The sequence below is a fragment of the Buteo buteo genome, chromosome 5, assembly GCF_964188355.1.
Source record: "Buteo buteo chromosome 5, bButBut1.hap1.1, whole genome shotgun sequence".
Classification (NCBI taxonomy): domain Eukaryota; kingdom Metazoa; phylum Chordata; class Aves; order Accipitriformes; family Accipitridae; genus Buteo; species Buteo buteo.
Window position 1 is genome coordinate 19,629,775 of NC_134175.1, and position 18,649 is coordinate 19,648,423.

General features: G+C 36.7%; 1 protein-coding gene across 3 annotated transcripts in view; it reads left to right on the top strand.

The window, feature by feature from the left end:
• MYO1B (myosin IB) overlaps positions 1-18,361 on the top strand; it is a 113,324-nt gene extending 94,963 nt beyond the window's left edge. For 2 of the 3 annotated variants that reach the window (XM_075028017.1, XM_075028018.1), the window contains 8 exons: positions 2,225-2,311; positions 5,438-5,512; positions 5,925-6,059; positions 6,966-7,072; positions 10,120-10,252; positions 11,805-11,957; positions 12,879-13,006; positions 15,588-18,361. In XM_075028017.1, coding sequence (XP_074884118.1) covers positions 2,225-2,311; positions 5,438-5,512; positions 5,925-6,059; positions 6,966-7,072; positions 10,120-10,252; positions 11,805-11,957; positions 12,879-13,006; positions 15,588-15,711 — 942 coding nt within the window. In that variant the 3' untranslated portion in view covers positions 15,712-18,361. The remainder of the gene's footprint in view (positions 1-2,224; positions 2,312-5,437; positions 5,513-5,924; positions 6,060-6,965; positions 7,073-10,119; positions 10,253-11,804; positions 11,958-12,878; positions 13,007-15,587) is intronic. The other variant, XM_075028019.1, reaches the window with a different exon arrangement.
• The last annotated feature ends 288 nt before the right edge of the window (positions 18,362-18,649 follow it).

Sequence of the window (18,649 nt, forward strand, 5' to 3'; positions counted from 1 at the left end):
TTACTAAATTCTAGTTTTAATTGATTTTCTGGTTGTGATTTGAACCAGTAAGAAAATTTCAGTAAGTACAAGTAAAGCACGGTTTTATGACCTGATCTTTTAGCAGAAAATCATGTTAGTTTGCAATTTTAAACTTACAGCCCTAGAAAAATCCCAGGAATTCCAGCATCAGCTGTTTGTTTTCAGAAGCAAAGTCCCACTGAAAGATTCTTGCTAATCCCCAGCCTGCAATTGTGGGTTATGTGAACATTTGAAATGCTGTTCGCTAGAGGCCAAAAATGTACTGGTTTCAATTAATAAATTTGTAATTTAGTTGAAAACCATATTCAGTAAATATATTAAGTTTAAAACATTTTCCAGTTATTATTTGGGGCGGGGGGGAGGTTGTTGTCAGAACACCTTGCCAACTAGATGGGAGAAATGTGCTCAAATTACATCTGGAGTATAATGCTGAGTTTGACCTTTGTTATTCTGATATAAATCTATTAGATTTCTAATGAAATGGCAGCCCTGGGAATCCGAACAAATATGTACAGAATTTCCGTCATACTAGAGAGACTTTGGAACTTTTCAGTTCTAGCTTGATAGTTAGGTAGCTATGTAATTTGACAGATGCACTGTTTCCTCTACATTTGTTTAAATGCAATACATTGATAATTTATTTTATTTTTAACCAGAGTTCCTTTCACCAAAAAAATTGCTCAGTACTGCAGAAGTGATATTTACTTTCCTAGGTTTCAGATGTTCTTTAGAATTAAAAAGGACATGTCCAGAAAGTGGATGCAGTAGTGTTAACTGTGTTAGAGCTCCTCATTTAAATATTATAGTAGATTTGGTTAATTTTAAACATGTTTTAGTAGTTCTTTTTATCAATTAACTCATGGGAAGAAATTTCATTAAAAACTGCCTCCTTATTCCTTAAATATAAATAATTTAAATATAAAAATATATATATCTAAAGATAATAATCTAAACTGAATGAAGATTAAAAAAAGGAATTACAGTATCTGATAAGAGATAAAACTTGTCATTGGTGTGTTGTTTTATCTTTTCCCAGGGGAATGTTTAAAACAAAAGTTTCTGAAAGTTATCATCAGAGAGTGCTTGCTATACCAAAAAAAAAAAAACAACCCAAAACTATGGAACTAAAGTACTCAGTTTCCTTCCCTTTCACAAGACAGACAAATACTTAGCTTTGCAGAGTCCTTGTTTTTACAGTGCTGTATAGTAGGAGCTTTTGCTCCAAGCGGATGACTGAAAACATATTCTTTGAGAGCCTACATCTAATAGAAATTAACCTTTCTAGCTACATCAGAAAAGTGTAACTGGCACAAGCTGGAACTGCTGTTGCACAAGTCTGTCTGACAACATATAACTTGACAACCGCATATATGTGGGTAGAGCTGCTGTGACTGATCCTATAATACTGGAACTCTTCGTTTTACTTGACTTTTATCATCAGATAACTGAATAACAAATGTATTGGTATCTCCAAAAATGTGTGATTCTGTTAAGTTGCCCACACATGCCTTTGTGTTTAGAATACTTTGCAAATTGCTTTCCTAAAATGGGAATGACTGATGAAATGTAGGTAGGTGCTGATCTCTTTGTACATGAGGAAGGCACTAGGTTTGGGGGGGTTTACCCCCTCATTCCATAAAAACAGACATAATACCAGGCTGGAGAATTTTTTTTTAAGTACATAAAGATCAAAATAAAAAATAATCTCCAGAATAAAAGCCCTCAATACAGTGTCGGTAATTCATCATTACATACATAGTTTCAGAGTTGATTCTGTTCGGCCCAGGCAGTTGCCAGTGAAAGAAGTAGATAGTGAGATTTTAGTAAGTCTTGATTTTTATACATGTCATTTTGATGATGCAACTGCAGGCAAAGTTCTCCATTAGAATCAAGTTACAAGATACTTACTACAGATTGCGAGGTGTGCACTGAAGAGAAGGTGGAAACACTGATAGTGAATAAGGGGGCTGACAAAATTCTTATCTGTACATGCCACTTAAGCAGCAGTGGAGGCTTTTTTGACCTCCTGTGTTGCTTCATACCAATTCACGCTGACACGTTGGGTTTTAAAGGTTAAACACTGTTCTTCCATCTTTCTGTATCTTGATTGTAAGTTGGCTGTTCTATTTGGGAGAAGCCTTTTCCTGGTCGTTGTGCTGTCTGCATCGGGCTGTCTCTTTTGTTCACTATCTAAACCTTTTAGGCTCGAAGGGAATTGAAACGCTTGAAGGAGGAGGCTAGGCGTAAGCATGCTGTTGCAGTCATTTGGGCTTACTGGCTTGGACTGAAGGTACTTTCTCAAACACTCCCATCTGTCAACATGAACTCAGTAAAGCGTGGGCTTTATCTTACTATCTTACTAACAGTTAATAAACAAGCAGTTATGTGGGCTCACTGGTAGGGGTGATTTTTACACAGAATTACGTTGCTTAATTTTGTCATGGACTTTACTGAAAAATTCATAAGCTGAAAATGCCTCATTTACAGCAATATTTAGGCATGAGGTGTTTTTGTCATATCAGGAATTTCAGTTTTCAAGTGAAAGACAAATGTCAGATTAAAGGGACTCTATTACAGCTGTTGACTTAAAAACCTGACCTACGTTGGCAAAAATCCTATCCAGAAAGATTACAAGGATGTATTTTCTTATTGTGACCTCTGCTTGTTTGAATGGGAAGTCGGGTGGAGCTGTTTGACTCTGCTGCTCGCGTTAGACCCTCGCCCCCAGTGTCGAGGGCACGGCGTAAAGCTAATGATAATGTCCTGTTGCTTCCATCAAGCCTTTTTAGGGCACGGCACTGCATACAGTTACCTATGGCTGGTGGCAGCCATGAATTCCCAGAAAAACTGAGATGTACAAGAGTCTTGTTTTCCGTCCCTTGCTTTCAAGGACTGGTTGGCAAAAGAAAACACATTTGTAATCTGGAAAAATGTAGTTCTGCTCTGTAAATAGACTATGAAAATGGCATCTTGAGATGTTTCAGATCTGTACCCAAATGATTTACATAACACAGTTTTCAAACAGTTTTACAGATACAGTCCTGAAGAAGTGCAGAAATCTGAATCAGTTTTGTTTGGCTGGGTGTCACTTTTGTTGATAGGGCATATTGTAGACTACAGAAGTATAAAAGGGAACGATTTGCTTGATAATGCAGAGTAAAGCCCAGCTTTCTTATTCTCATACTTATTCTAACAATGAAGTGGGGAAAAATAGTTACAAAACATATAATTATATATAATTAATGTATATTATGTATATAAAAAAAAATCTGTTACAATACATACATGGAAACCAGAGCTGGAAATACAAAGGAGCCATTTTAAGAAGTCGTACTGCAGATCAGAATCACACTTTACGTACTACTGCCAAAGTGGGTCTGTTTTTATGATTTTAAACCAAGAATATGTCCCTCCTGAGATCTCAGAGGCTGTTTTATATCAAACAGTGGCATTTAAATGAAAACTGATGAATCCAAAACCTTTAAGGCACATTACAGCAGGAATATGTTTCTGCCTGTCTGTGGTGTGGTTTTTCAATGTATTTTTTAAATAGTGTAAGTGGCACTTCCATCTCACCTGAAATATGCAGATTTTTCTGAATAAGAACATAGTCTGTGATTCCAATATATCACTGTTACCACAGGCAATCCTCATTTGTCTGATGGCAAAGTATTTTCACCCATGGCATATGGAGGTGAAGATTTAAAGTTGATAAAAGTGATCAAGGTTAAATCATTAATTCTTGAGTCTGTCTTTTTTCTTTTTTTTTTTTTTGATTGTATGATAAGTAGATTTTAATAGCATTTGCGGTACTTCCCAGATTTAGGCTTTTCTGGAACAGCTTGCATTTCTCAGTGCTTGCTTTGCAGCTTCCCTGCAGCGCCAATAGGATGTGTGGGTGTATATTAGTCCCTTTGTTCCAGATTAATTTGCACACCTTGCAGCTCACAAAGAATAACACAAAGCAACATTATTAAAGAGAGTCTCTGAGAATGTGGTGAGATTTGGGATGATTGTGGTTGGAGTGGCTTTGAGTGTGTTAATTTCCATCCCTGAATAATAAATAAAGGATGTACACTAATATAGAGCACTAAACCTTACAGAAAATCAGTGAATAAGAACTCTAATAATTTTTCTTACAAAGTGAGGAGGAAAAAATTATGTGCTATATTTGCATAGAATGAAGGCGGCTGAATGCCCATTTATCTGTGGGGGTTTTTTAATCCCAGAATGGTGACAGATTCTTGCTTTCAAAATGCTGGTTTATCTTAAAATGCACAACATGCACAACGCTCAGTATGGGGCAGAAGATGTGCCAGGATAAGCCAAACAAACTTTTTCTTGTAAGCTGATGTGGGTTTTTCCTCTATGTGTTTCCCTGTATTTTCTGGTTACAGTGAACTCAGCAACACATAATGAGTTAGCTAAAACCAGTAAATTTGCTCTGGGGTAAATTATGCAAAGCCACGATGTTTTCCCTGGTTTTTGCTCAAAACTTTTAACAGGTGTGTTGCAGGCTGTGCCAAAGTTTGAAAAAAGTTGAGGGATGTTTCAGCTAACTTGACGTGAGCCTGGGCTTCCATACAACTGCAGACCAGTTGTGCTCTCTCTCAGATTGGGTTTTCTGAGGGGGGGAGTTTAGGTACTATGCTAATTAGCACGGAGAGAAATATCAAGGGCAAAACAAGTACTCTGAAACTTGCATTTACAAGCACATATAAAAAATTAGTATCACCTGCAAAAATGGTTCTTGATTACTTTTTTTGATTTTTTTTTTTTTAAATATAAATTTTAGAAGCAAATCTCAAGCTTGCTGACATTAAGAACCTTTGTGTTGATTCTCTGCTCTTATCAAACACCAAAAACTTATTTTCCTTTTGAAATGAAGACTGCTTGTGTGAAAAGATATGTATAAGTCTGCTCGGAAAAAAAAAAATCACTTTTTTATTATAGTAAACTCTGTGTATTCGGAATCTTAAAGGGGAAGAATCAGAAACAGTTCATCAGTTAACTGTCTAATATCAGTTCAGTGTTGCTTCAGACACAATAAAATATGCGTTACTGATGATACCTTACTTTTTCCAGTCCAATTTTTTGCAAAAGCCTATGAAAATGGATTCATGTTGTGAATTCAACAATATTTGAGTATCTTGCCTTTTCAGAGGAGAGTATTTAAAAGTATGTGTTGATTTTGCAAATGACTGTACTCAGGTCATCTGAGGTAACTTTCTGACTGCTTGGTCCACAGTCTGGTTCATTTATTTTAAATGTACCCAGTTCATGTTCCTATTTCAGGGAACACTTTGCATGTTAGTATGCTTTTTTCATATTTTCTGTCATAGAGCTTTATAAAAGAGTACCTGTGGAAACAAATTCATTCTTTGTATTCACTTTGAGGGTTTGTTTAACTTTTCAGGTCCGTAGAGAGTACAGGAAATTCTTCAGAGCCAATGCTGGAAGAAAAATTTATGAATTTACCCTTCAGAGACTTGTATGTATATATCCGTACAAAGCACATGTACATTTTCTGTGTTTTAAATTTTTGTTTTCTAGCAAAAGTAACAGCTGTATTATGGCCCTGATAGTCTTTGTAAGGAAATATCCACACTAAGCATACGGAAAATTGACAACTTAAATATTCTGATGTGGTAAAGAAAGGATAGTAATAGTGTTTTGGAGGTGTGAGAATGGCTCTAATTAAGTATTTGCCACACTTGTGTGATACCTAAATCTGCATTTCCCTCTGTACTTGGCTTTTAAAATCCATATTCAGGTTTATTAAAACTGAGAGTTGCGGTATGGTAACTGTGCTTTTAATCATAGAGCATCTGCTTTTCCTTGCTTATTTCAATAACTCCGGTATGGGAACATTAATAAAACATCTTGCTTCAATTTTATCACAGATGCAAAAATACTTCCTGGAAATGAAGAATAAGATGCCTTCTTTATCACCAATAGATAAAAACTGGCCAGCAAGACCTTACCTATTCTTGGATTCAACTCACAAGGAATTGAAGAGGATTTTCCATTTGTGGAGGGTAGGACATATTCTGGTCCAGTCTGTACAGAACTTCATCGCATGATTTTCAGTAGTGTTCAGGAAGAGCCTATTTTTAGGATGTATTTCTTCCTGTTCCAGCTGGGATGATTTTATTTCTTTGGAAGAAGTATGTCTTTTGATCATTGTCTTTGGCCTGCAAGGGGTATAACTATCCTGCCTACTCCTTTCTGGAGCTAGGGAGAGAGGATTGCTTCCTGCCATCAGCTTTTAACTTAATACTAAAGCAGTATGCCTGTTGCCTGTTAATTGTTAGCTTATAATACTTGTGTCCATGGCCAGGACTGGGACTAGCTCTTAGACCAACATTGGAAGTACCGGGTGGAATTTTTTACTCATGAACTGTGGTTAGCTGAAATTTGTTTTGGATCTCTGGATGGAGAGAACAGCGAGAATCTGTCTAAGTGCTGATGAGACATTTTACTGATCTTGTGGGCTATGTTTTCTGTGACTTGTCAAGGAACAGTTTTTCTTTCTGAGCCTGCAAAATTCATCCTCTCAGCTGTGTTTTGTTGTTTCTCTCTGCTTACGTAAACTTCCACAACCGTGGAACTATACATATGTTTCTGTGAACCTTTTTAGCAGTCTTCCAGTGACTGGTATCTGATAGATTTAGCCTATGTTCAAATGCAACATGCTTAAATGAGATGTTTTAGATATTGGTTTTGGTGTAATTCAGAAGTATCTAGAATGGATGAGGAGAAAAACACCTCTGCTGTTTGTTACTGTGCCACAGCGGCATGTAGGATAGAGCTGAGTCACTTCAGAAGTATACGAAGAATGTGCATCTTGAGCAATAAGCAAACATTAGTCTGTGTTGCTGCTGCTTCAAATCAGATTTGGAAGGAGAATTTTTTTTGTTTGTTTAATCTATCATGTTTTGTAGTGTAAAAAGTACAGAGACCAGTTCACAGATCAGCAGAAGCTTATATATGAAGAAAAACTGGAAGCAAGTGAACTTTTCAAGGACAAGAAGGCTTTATATCCAGCCAGGTAATGACTTATTCTGTTGCTTTTAGTGTACAATAAATTCAGTATCCTTACATAGATTTAGGAAACTAAGCAAGATTTTGCTTTTTATCTTCATCTTTTTATCTAAAGTGCATTTTCCTTGTATGACAATGTCCCTCCATCATTTTACTTTACAATCCTGAAAATTGACCTCAGTTCGCTTCTAACTTAGATGTTGTTGCAGCCACTAGTCCTGTGATACTGAGCACTTCTGCCCAGAAGCCATGATGTTTTGTTGTTCTAACCACCCATGACCTGTTCACATCGTAAAAGTTTGGAGAACTTGTAGAAGGGAATAACTCTCACCCTTTACCCTAGTTTCCGTCACGCTGGTTCCTGCAACCAACAGACGTAGAGTGAACTGAAAGGCTGTCAGTGACAATGTCACTCCCAGACGAGGCATGCCAGGGAGCTCTCCTATGTTCAAACTTAGTACGTTCAGCGTAATGCTCTAACGTGAAGACTAGGTAATTTAAGAGTTAGATACATTGGTATACGTCTTTTTGAAGGGGTACTTAAGAAAAAAAAAAACAACTTAGAAGTTCAATTCCATTTTAGATTTTTTTAAATTTTTTTTTAATTGGAGACTTTTTAAAAATGTGAAATCTCTGCAAATAAGTTTTCTGGTCTCTCAGATTATTGAGTTCTTAAAAACTGATAAATTCTTGTCATTGCTATTTGCAGAGCTAACATGACTCAAGAAAGTGCAATAGTATCTAATTTTACCTAAGGAATGCACTTTTTTTTTTTCATGCAATAAAATGGACAAAATAGAGATCTGATGTCCTTGAAAGAAGTTGAATTGAACTTTTTATCTGAATATGAGCTTAGAAATTGTGTTATTCTTGAAAACAAAGGTCTTGTCCATCTCAGGAGAGTTTTCTTTTAAAAGTCATAGTTTTCGCTGAGCAGGAGCAAGGCACTGTAAAGTGAGAAGCAAGGTTCAGTAGAGGGAGGAACAGGAATCTGCAAGAGTTGATGAGAGCAGTTCCATGCATGGGCAAGCTCTGCCTGATTGTTTGTGTGTGTTATTGGGTTTGGTTTATGTCATTTTTTATTAAGACATTTCCTTTTTTCCTGGAATGGGCTCAGTATATGTTTCTCTTTCTTCCCTTCAGTAGGTCACTTATTTAATGGCTGTATATGTTAGCTTGTGGTTTGTTCCTTATTTGCTTTGGGATGTCTTTTTATGCTGCTGGGAAAAGAGAAAGATGCTTCCTTTGGACTTTTCTAGGAGCAAGCAGGTTTTTTTGCTTTAAGTCAGTTTACATCTGATCAGCGTAGAGCTCCTTGGGAAGGAAGGATTTTTATTTATATCCTTGGTTTGGTACTTTTTACACCAAGACTGAACAATGAAATTGTATACAGCAAAATGTATATCTAAGTTACTTTTATTCTTAAGTGGTATATGTGATAGAGGGTAACTGTTGATTCATTTCAGTTTTAGCTTGTAAGTCGTCATTGTTTAATTAGGGACAAAGTCCACAGGGTATCTACTGTTTTGGTGACTATGGTTTCGTAATACTGATTAATAAAACCAAAAAAAATCAAAGCTCCAACATGGTAGAAAGTTAGAATGGTTTCCCCACCCTGCACTCATTTAGAAACATTTCCATCTCTTTTTGTCTTGTATTCAGAGCTGATTAGCTCCTGCTGGGTTTTTTTATTGACCTAGGGGTGGAGGAAATTACAGTATAAAGTTTCTGATTAGTTAGTATGAGAATGAGTCATAGGATGTGGCTAATTTTCTGTGTATAATACAATTATTTAAGAACAGAGAGGGACGTCTCGTGAGTACTAAAATACCAGTACCCTTCCTTTTCTCTCCCATCTCCCTGTGTGCCAGAGATGCAATTGCAAAGATAGTGCTATTCCACATAATATATTGGCTCCTCTTGGGCACTCGTCTTGGCAAAGCTTTGCATTTAGTACTTTGACTATAATTTAATCAAAGCGATTAGTTAAAGTGGCTTCCAGACAAAGCAAGCAGCAACTGTATTCACCAATTCTTAACTGATAGCGGAGCTCTTACTGTATAACCCTGAGGTGGATAAAGATGGGTGATTAGCAAGCACAACAAGTCTTGACGAAGAGTTGGTACACACTTAACAAACAACAGGAGGTCTTGAAGGCAAGTTCTTGTCTGTCATTGAAATACTGCGAAAGAGCAGAGGTGTCAGTCCTACTGAAGTTTTATTTCCTGTTTTCACTGAGGCTGTTATTGGGTGATTTAAAATCAAAATTTATTGTATATGCAAGGATGTACTTGTGTCTGATATCCATAACAATTTGGCCCATTTAATTGGAAAATGTTTCCAGAACAAGGAAAAAAAAAATCCTTTTACTGTCTTTGGTGATAAATTTCTCTTTATTCACCATCACTGTGCTGTTAATGTATGCAAACAAGATTCTGTGTCTAATATCGTTTCTTACCCCTCCTCCTCCTTTCTCCTTTCCCCCAGGATAGTGTACTGGGAGATATATCCACACTACTCTGTAGCAATTCCCAAGTTATGTTCAGCTGACGTAGTATGCCTGCACGGCACAGATTAATGCCGACACCACTGCACTGAGGGAATGGTGGTACCAACCTGAAGAGTCTTGGGGCAGAGGGCAGGGCATTGCAGTTTTCTGCTTCTCAGCAGGATGGAGGACAATTACACTGCATAAACAAACATCATGTTAAGAGCCCTGTTTACACTCAGTTATGTATTGTTCTAGTTATTCTGATAGACAACAGCAAATTATTTTGCGTTGCTGTTCTTTAAAACAGTTAGAAATTGTGAGTAGAGGTTTCTGGGTTGTTCAGAGTATTCTTTCACTAAAAATGAAGCACCAAATGACTTTACCTGGCAGAGAATGTATCAAACCTTGAGGAAGCTTCTGGCAGTATAGAGTCATTGAAAAAGGTATTTGGTGCATCTCCTGGCTCCATGAAGCCTGAAGCAGAACATGACGGCTTCAGGAGGTTTGCTTTTTCCCTGAGATTCATATTTAACTTGTGTTTCCCTTGTCTTTTTGTTGGGCAGTGTTGGGCAGCCGTTCCAAGGGGCTTACTTGGAAATCAGCAAGAACCCCAAGTATAAAAAACTTAAAGATGCTGTGGATGAAAAGATCATTATTGCAGAAGTTGTGAATAAGATCAATAGAGCTAATGGGAAGGTAATAAAATGGAATTACTTATCCAGAAGGGTAGATCATTTTTGTTATAAATAAACTGAGAGGGAGACTTCGTTTCGGTCATGTAATAGTCTGCGGACTTTAAAAAATGCCCTTTTTTCAAGGGCAAGATTGGGAATGTTGGGTTTATGTAAATTGGTGATTTTAAACACCTGTTTTAAGTTTACGTAAAGATTACTAAAATCTTGTTTGGGTTTGTAGTTTTCAGTGACTTTTCCAAACAAAATGGCATCTCATCAACTGGTAACAGACTGTATTGATTCACAACTAAATGTAGTCTCTGTACCACACTTAGATCTTCTATTTGCCAGTTGAAGAAAATAAGTAGAGAATATTGGTCTTGTTCAAGTAGTTAGAAAACTTAACCTTTCAAGGTTCACACTGTCGTTCAAGCTCCTGATTATCACATAGTATTATGTTTTAAAATTGTGAGTGGCATACTCTGCTAGCTTTGCCTGTCTTCTGATTGATATCAAAAGCTTTTTGGAATGAAGAGACAAGTTTCTTGTATCATTTGAATAAAGCTGTTAAATATGCTAGGTACTTTTTATTCTGCCAACACAGAACTTGTTTTGCATTTAAATTATACTTATTAAAACAGGAAGTATTCTCCTCCCTTAGTAAATGTAATTGTTTTCACCATATCTGTCTAAATATTAGAAGTAGTAGATGTCATTTATGCATTTGTAGGAGTGAAATTAGGTTGCCTGTTGTTGATGCCAAGTTAATTTTCCGGTTTAGAAGAAACTAATTAAATGAAGACAATATCTTTCTTGTACTTGCATAGGCTACAGCTGTCAAGATTTAAAAACAAAACAAACAAACAATTAATAATGAGCTATGGTTCTATGTGCTTAAGACAGCTACTTCTTAATTATAATAGTTAAGATTTTATTATTCAAAATTTTACAGGAGAAAAAGCTATATGTAGATTAAGTTCTTGTTTCTCTTTCTTACTATTTTCTAAGATGAATTTCAGAACACACAATCATGCTTTAAAAATATTTGTCATTTGAAAGTATGAAAGTTTATCCTCCTAAAGAATAATTCCAATAGGTAAAGGGAGGAGAACATAACACCGAAAATACCTACGTGATTTATGTTGTTCTGCAACACAGTTTTGGTGAATAACAGTAAATAGTGAGGCTTAACCCTGAATTAGCTATCACTGAAAAGGTATAATGTTTTTCCTGGGGATTGACAGAGCATGAGAAATGAGGTTATCCTGATTTGCATAGTTTCTGAGTTTCAGTTTCCGATTTTTGTAACTGTAAGCTAGTAATTAAAGGAACTGTTTATACGTAAGCATATGTGCCAAAATGAGCTAAGCTTCTCAGTCTATAATTAGACACATAAATAAATTTGACCTGATTTTAACTGATCTGCAGCTTTTACTGAACATCAAGTGTTCATGTTTACTAATGTGGGCCAAGCTTATTAACTCTATGAACTGCTTGTAGTCTTAGTAGGTGCTCAATAAAGACCAGTTCTCTCTTTGTGTAGATAATGGTTTGCATTTTTTGTATTTTCACAGGCTACATCCAGGATTTTCTTATTAACCAAAAATAACGTTCTTCTTGCGGATCAGAAATCTGGGAATATCAAATCAGAGGTTCCACTGGGAGATGTTACCAAAGTGTCCATGAGCTCCCAAAATGATGGCTTTTTTGCGGTGCACCTCAAGGAGGTTGGTTACAACTTTATAATACAATAATATGACTGTTTTACATGCAGTGATATAAAAATTGTTTATTCATTATCTTGTAGCATTAAATAGTAGTGGTTAGCCTGTAGGTTTAGAATTTTATTGAACTTTGCCATATCTGCAAAAACTTTGATTTAAGACTACTGAAGCCAGATGAGAACAGGTACTACATTATGAACGATCATTTACTCATGAAAATCAGACTTCATATTTCACTGTAGCCTCTTCAGGATTGGAGTTTTCCATTTGTAATGTGGGCCTTTGATCTGGTTCAGATACCTTGTGGCAGGGTTTTCCTTTTTAGCTGCTCATATAGTTCTTCCTGACACTCAGGCAGAATATTGCTCTCTTCTTTATGGGCTGCCAAGAAATCCACATTATGGCACAGCTAATTTGGTTCTGAAGAACTTAGTTCAGTGCTATATTTGCTTCACTGCACTGTCAGCATTGCTCTGCTGAAATCATTAAGCTGTCATTTGTATTCTGGCTTAAATGGAGTTGAAGAACATCATATATAATGTCTTTTGATACTGACCACCTTCATCCCAATACTGGTGTTGGTAATTGGTTTCTGTTCCTTTCTGAAAATACTGTAAGCTTGCTGCGGTATAGCCAGAAGAGGGATACAGAACACTACAGTTTTGTAGGACAAATGAAGGTGACCCTCCTTTAGGGTCAGAAGGGGTTTTTAACTTTCTCAACAGGTTTGTAGTTGATTTGAGAATGAGTTGCATTTTGATCTTATGCACTGCACTGCATCCCTGTTTAATTTACAAGACAAAAGGCTGTTGTTCATTGCACTGGGAAGAGAAGACTCCTTTTAAAATCTCCTGCTTAGCTGGCATTTAATATTTTTCCTATTCTAGGTTTTGGTAGCCCTAACTACTTTCTGTTCTGTTTCAGGGTTCAGGAGCAGCTGGTAAAGGAGATTTCCTGCTTAGCAGCGATCACCTTATTGAAATGGCCACTAAACTTTACCGTACTACTCTCAGCCAAACCAAGCAGAAGCTCAACATTGAGATATCTGATGAGTATGTTTCTTGTTTGCTTAAAAGTGCATTTCCTTCAGTGCAACATGCTAAAAAGTCACGTATCTAATGTTAGAAAAACAAAACACTGTTGTGTAACTTATACTTCTTTTCTCTTGACAGAATACTTGTAAATAAGGATCCAATTTTCAATGTGTACGCACTCATTTCTAGTATTCAGTTTGGCTCTTATTTCCTTGAAAGTCATTAGAGAAAACATGCTTTTCTTAAAGTAGTTTCAAATAGGGCTATGAAGCAGAATTGCTGCTGTAGAAATAATTAAGAGATACTACGTTTGAGAGAATAGTTTTGTGTGTAACTGAGAAGTTCACAAATTCCTATGAGATACTTATTGAACACTAGCTGCCAAGTTCTAGTGAAAATAACCAAAACAGAATGAAAAGCTCCCCCTAAACACACATAATGATGGTGCTAGTAATGTAGGTCTATGCTACCTTCTCTTCTGTGAAGGTGAAAAATGTATTCTTAAAATTCCTGCTGATGGTGTTTGAACCACCTGCTGTTGTTTTGGTTTTTTTGGTTGTTAAAAAGCTTTTTTTGATAAAATGCTTGCATCTCAAATTAGTATTTCTTTCTGCCTGGTGCAATTTCATGTTTTGGCCTTAAGTAGGGACTGCACTTGCAGTGTTTATAGCCATGGAATAAAAATCTTTGTGTGTGTGTGAACTCCTAAAGCCTGCTAAGTCAGAGTCCCTCACTTATTCCACCATTATTATGCGCTCAGTTTGTTGTGAGAAGTACCCCCTGATTTCAGTAGCATTGATTTGGTGGGTTTATTCATTTTGAATAAAGAAGAAAATTTGGAACCCTTTAACAATAGTGGAATAAAACTACTGCAGGCAAAATTTGAACCTTTTATCTGGCTGCACCACACTGCTTGTATTCTAGAGTCATGATGGCGAGTACAGTTTGTTCAGATTTGAGGGTTTATTTAAAGGCTAATTTTGCTTTTTCCTTGAAAATGGCATCTGCCATTTTCCTTTGTTCTGTTACCAGATGTGATTTAATTTGCTCAAGGGTGTGAGTTTTTAGCCTCTAAAAGAGTGTGGCTGTCCCCAGTAAGTTTCTAGTTTAATGATGGCTACGAGAGAATAAACTACTAAAAGTTTCAGCATGCGTTGCACTAGTGTGGACTGCCTGCCTGCCTTAGGTCTGGAAAACAGTCTGCTTTCTGGGAGTCTTACATTTTGGGATGTGGTTTTCTTTCTTGTCTTGCAAATTAAAAACTTTCGAGTGTGTATTGCTATTGAGTTTATCCAGACTAAATAATTTTAAGTCCTTAGCAGTTCCATCTCTGTTGATGGTGAAGCAGTACTCTCTTCCTCCTGCTAGAGTTTAGATACAGGCGCAACTAGAGATTGAGGAGAAAATGTGGCCTTATTTTGACTACTGTACACTACTTTTTGGGAAGAGAGCTGATATAAGCAAAAATGCTGTTGATCCAGGGGTATATCTAGTAGGACACCTCCCGTTTATATATATAATATTGGAACAATGGGTCTAGGAAAATGCAGCGTTGGTGACAAGAGGCGATGGCTGCAAGACCTACTCACGTTTTCCGGATGCTTGCATGGCTGGGAGCGCCGAACAAGTTAATCTTTGAGCGTCTGGGCTGTGCAGCAGGAAAGCAGGACCGAAGGGCAGCTTGGCGCAGCAGAGGCCATTTCCTCCCCTGAGCTCTGCCGTCAGCTTGATTTGTGGTTTCCGGCTGGAGAACAAATTCTTTGAAGTTTTTGGCCTCTGCTGGAGGGCTTTTTAAGGATGCTAAAAGGGAAAATCTGCTGTATTACAAAGGACTTTTTAGGTCAGCAACCGCTGCATGTGAGCCAAAAGGCAGTGCTGCCCTGTTTATTGCTTTTAATCTTGCTATCCTGAGCAGTGAGAAGTTTGAGGCTCCACAGGAGCCTATTGGTGGTTTTAGTGGGTTTTTTTTAAAGCAATTCTCCACATTCAGCGAAACTTCTTTTCCAATAAAAAGTGAAGAGTCAAATCCAGATTCATTTATCCTGGACTGCAGGAAATATCTAAATTTGGAGATTGCTGGGAAGGAAGTGAATTTTCCCAATTGCTGAGCAGGGGGCTGTAAAGGCTAACTAAGAATTAGAAATATGAGAGCTGCTAAAATACCAGCTATACTAAATAAAGCGTAGATCAGAAGAAGAGCACTCCCGATTGTTGCTATAGAAGTATTTGGCTTCCTTCCATGAAAACAGAGAATTCCCTTTGGATGACGGTGAAGCAGTTGGAAATAGTCTTTGCTGCATTTCAGGTACATTAGAAATTCTGTTTTAAGCTGCCTTCTTTCTAAAGGAATAGCAAACTAACTATTGTAAAAGGTCCACAGTTACAGGCAAAAAGCAATAATTAAGAGATAATACCTGAAGGAGACTCAAGCCATACCATAACCCATGGCGCTTTTTTTATTCCCTAACTCTTATTATTAATACAGACCTGAAAATGACATCTTTTGGAGTGATGCTCAGAACCAACAAGAAAAGACTTCACCTCCTCATGTGGTTTTTTTCCTACTTTTAGCTAAAACGTATCTTATTCCTTCTCCTAGGTTTCTGGTCCAGTTCAGACAAGACAAAGTGTGTGTGAAGTTCATACAAGGCAGCCAGAAAAACGGCAACATCCCAACTTGCAAGCGAAAAAACAATCGGCTTCTTGAAGTGGCTGTCCCTTAACTGCAGCTGGTGACCCTCCCTTTCACGGACTTGTTTCTTTGTAATAGTGCAATTTTAGTTGTTTGGTTTTGCTGGTTTTATGCATTTCTAGAGCTGTTGATGGCTAATAGCTTTAGAAACCCTTGGCAAAACATTTGATCAATTGACTTTTTAATCTTTTTGTTCATGCCAGAGTTTTAACCCTCAAAATGCAGATTTTTACCCTGTGAGGCATTTTTACCAGCTGGCACATATCTGTCATACACAAATCATTCCCTTTGTTTAGTGGTCATATTTTAGTGCAGCATACCATAAACCCACATATTAATGATAAATTACTCATATTTCTTAGTCTAGAGATCCTCTTAACAGGAACTATACATGGCCTTGATGCTTAATGGCCACTTGTGCTCAGTGTCTTTTTATATCAACCTGTTCTGGTGTTCTGACAGGCTCCTCGCTTGCCACTGCTGGGGAGACCAGCAGAATGGAGACTGGCGCACTAACTCCTATAGTTAACACTAGGACCTATGTAACTCAATGTTTTAGTCAATACAGCACAGGAACATCTAATTCTGCAAAACAGAAGGAATATATGATTATACAAGCAGCTATATGCATAATTTTGTAGTAAAAAATGCAGAAATTTTGAAACAGGATTTTTAATTAGGTCAGATGTTTTTAATGACTTTATACAGTAGAAATCAGTAAGACTAAAAAAAAGCTTGTTTCTAAGCTATACAGTTTGAGGCATATTTTCTGTTCTGCTTTTTTTTCTTCTAAATTATCAGTTAAGATTAGAGCCTGAAAAATGCAATAGTATTCGCAACACAAGTAACTGCTAGGTATTTAAACAGTTAGTTATCAAGCGAAAGGTTTGAGCCTTTCTTTTAGATATTGGCATGTACAATGTGCAATAAAACGTACGTGACATTTTGTGAGAAATTATTTATAATACATTTTTGTGTGCAAGAGAGAAGGTTGGTGCAGACTGCATAGGCAATGTAGGGGTTAAAATAGATTTGTGTTGTTAATTTGCAGTTTTTTAGAGTGTACACTACAGTTGTCAATTTGGGAAGAATACTTAGAATTAAAAAATCCTTAATTTGGGGGTCTGTATATAAATTGGTATTACGGCAATAAAACTGTTCTAATTCTGTGCTGTTTGGTACTCCTATGTTATAACCATATTTTTGTACTCCAAACTATTTTATATAACTTGTGTGCCTGATGTAAATGTGTGCACAGAAAATACAATCAAGAGCTGCATTATAAACTTTCAGTGTAACTCATTGCACTTAATCTTTTATAAGCCAGAAGCATTAGTTGAAATCCTTAAGAGGAGAGATGCATTTTTAGATAGAAGTAACTACTCAAGTGAAGGGTTTGTTGGATGTGACTGTTTGACTTGTTGATGCAAGGACAGTTGAGAAAGCATTGTATTTTTGCAGTCTGATATAGGACAGATTAAGACCCTGGGTATCTGATGTGCAGTGCTGGAAGTCCAAGCATAAATAAAGGAAAGATAAAGAAAAGTTCAGAGTCTCATTACTCTCCCGGTGGTAAAGTGATGTAGTGCTCACAGCTGCGAAGGCTTCTCTGGGCGGTTCCATGTTAACATTGGCTCTCCACGTTAAAACAGCATTTACTGCAATAGATGTTCTAGTGCTAATGGTTATCGGTCTGAAAAAAACAGCTAGTTTGGGATATACCACATTTTGCTTTGGGATTGAAGTAAATTATTTTGCTATGATTTGAATACAAAACAATTGTTTTAACCGGTTGCTTTAGTGTTGCTGTTAAAAATCCATGCACGCAACCTTGAAATGTGGGCATAATCAGAAGATGTATTTCCCAAACTATGACAAAAAGTTGCCTCTTCCTTATGATCTGAGTTTGAACGCTTCTTTTAATAATTGAGTCAGGTTAATAGTTTAATAAAATTTAAATAATTTTACATGTATTGTAATTAGAGATGCTTACGAAGGAAATCTTAGTATCGATTTGTAATGCAAAATTAGGATACTTCAGAGGAATTATTCCATTGCCTTAAGAAGACAGCACATAATAACATGGCATTTAAAACTCTTAAATCCTGTATTAGAATTCCTGCTCGGTGAAGATTGGAGTGTTTCTAAACCTGTTTATTATCTTGAAAACCTTACACTAAGAACCACAAGGAGCAAATTCTTAAAATGAATACAAAAGCAAGGAAAACAAACATTTGAAGTCTGATGTAATCCTGTAGTTGCTTGCAGGTAGGAAATGGGAGAGTTTAGATTAAGTATATCTGGATATTTGGCCCATGAAGTTAGGATATTACAGGATAATGTTAGGATATTTGACCCATCCCAGCCAGACCCAGTACACATCCCTTTTATTTTTTTGAGCTTTGCAGCAAGTCATGATAGCCATACCTGCAAAAGACTGGAAGCGGGACAAATTCCTCACTTTGATTTCTGGTGTTTCATTTCTTTTTCTGGACCTTTACAATATTTACCTTGCATATTAGCTGGTACTTTGTGATAGTTACCATTTGACACTTAAATATTTCTCAACGTACAGAGCAAGTTTTGCTGAACGTGAATTATTTAGATATGCCTAGAGAGTCATGGTATCTTGATGTTTAGATTTAAGTATCTATGATGTTGAAAATAAAAACTCAAGGTCACCTAGTTGTTTTTTTTTTTTTCTTTTCCTCTGTTTTCTTTTATAACTGTCTGTCAAATGGAGTTGTAAAGAGAAGACTGTTCCTCCTATGGTGCTAACCTTACACATCCTTTTACTTGTAAATTTTAATTTGTCATCTGGAAGCTGGGCAAGGATCTTTAAAAAAAAAAAAAAAAAAGACATTTGTTGCATGATACTTTCCAGAATCAAATAAAATTCTGTTCCTAGACCTCTACTTTCTCTATATCTGTATCTTCCTTACTGCCATCAAATCTAAAAAGAGCAGGTG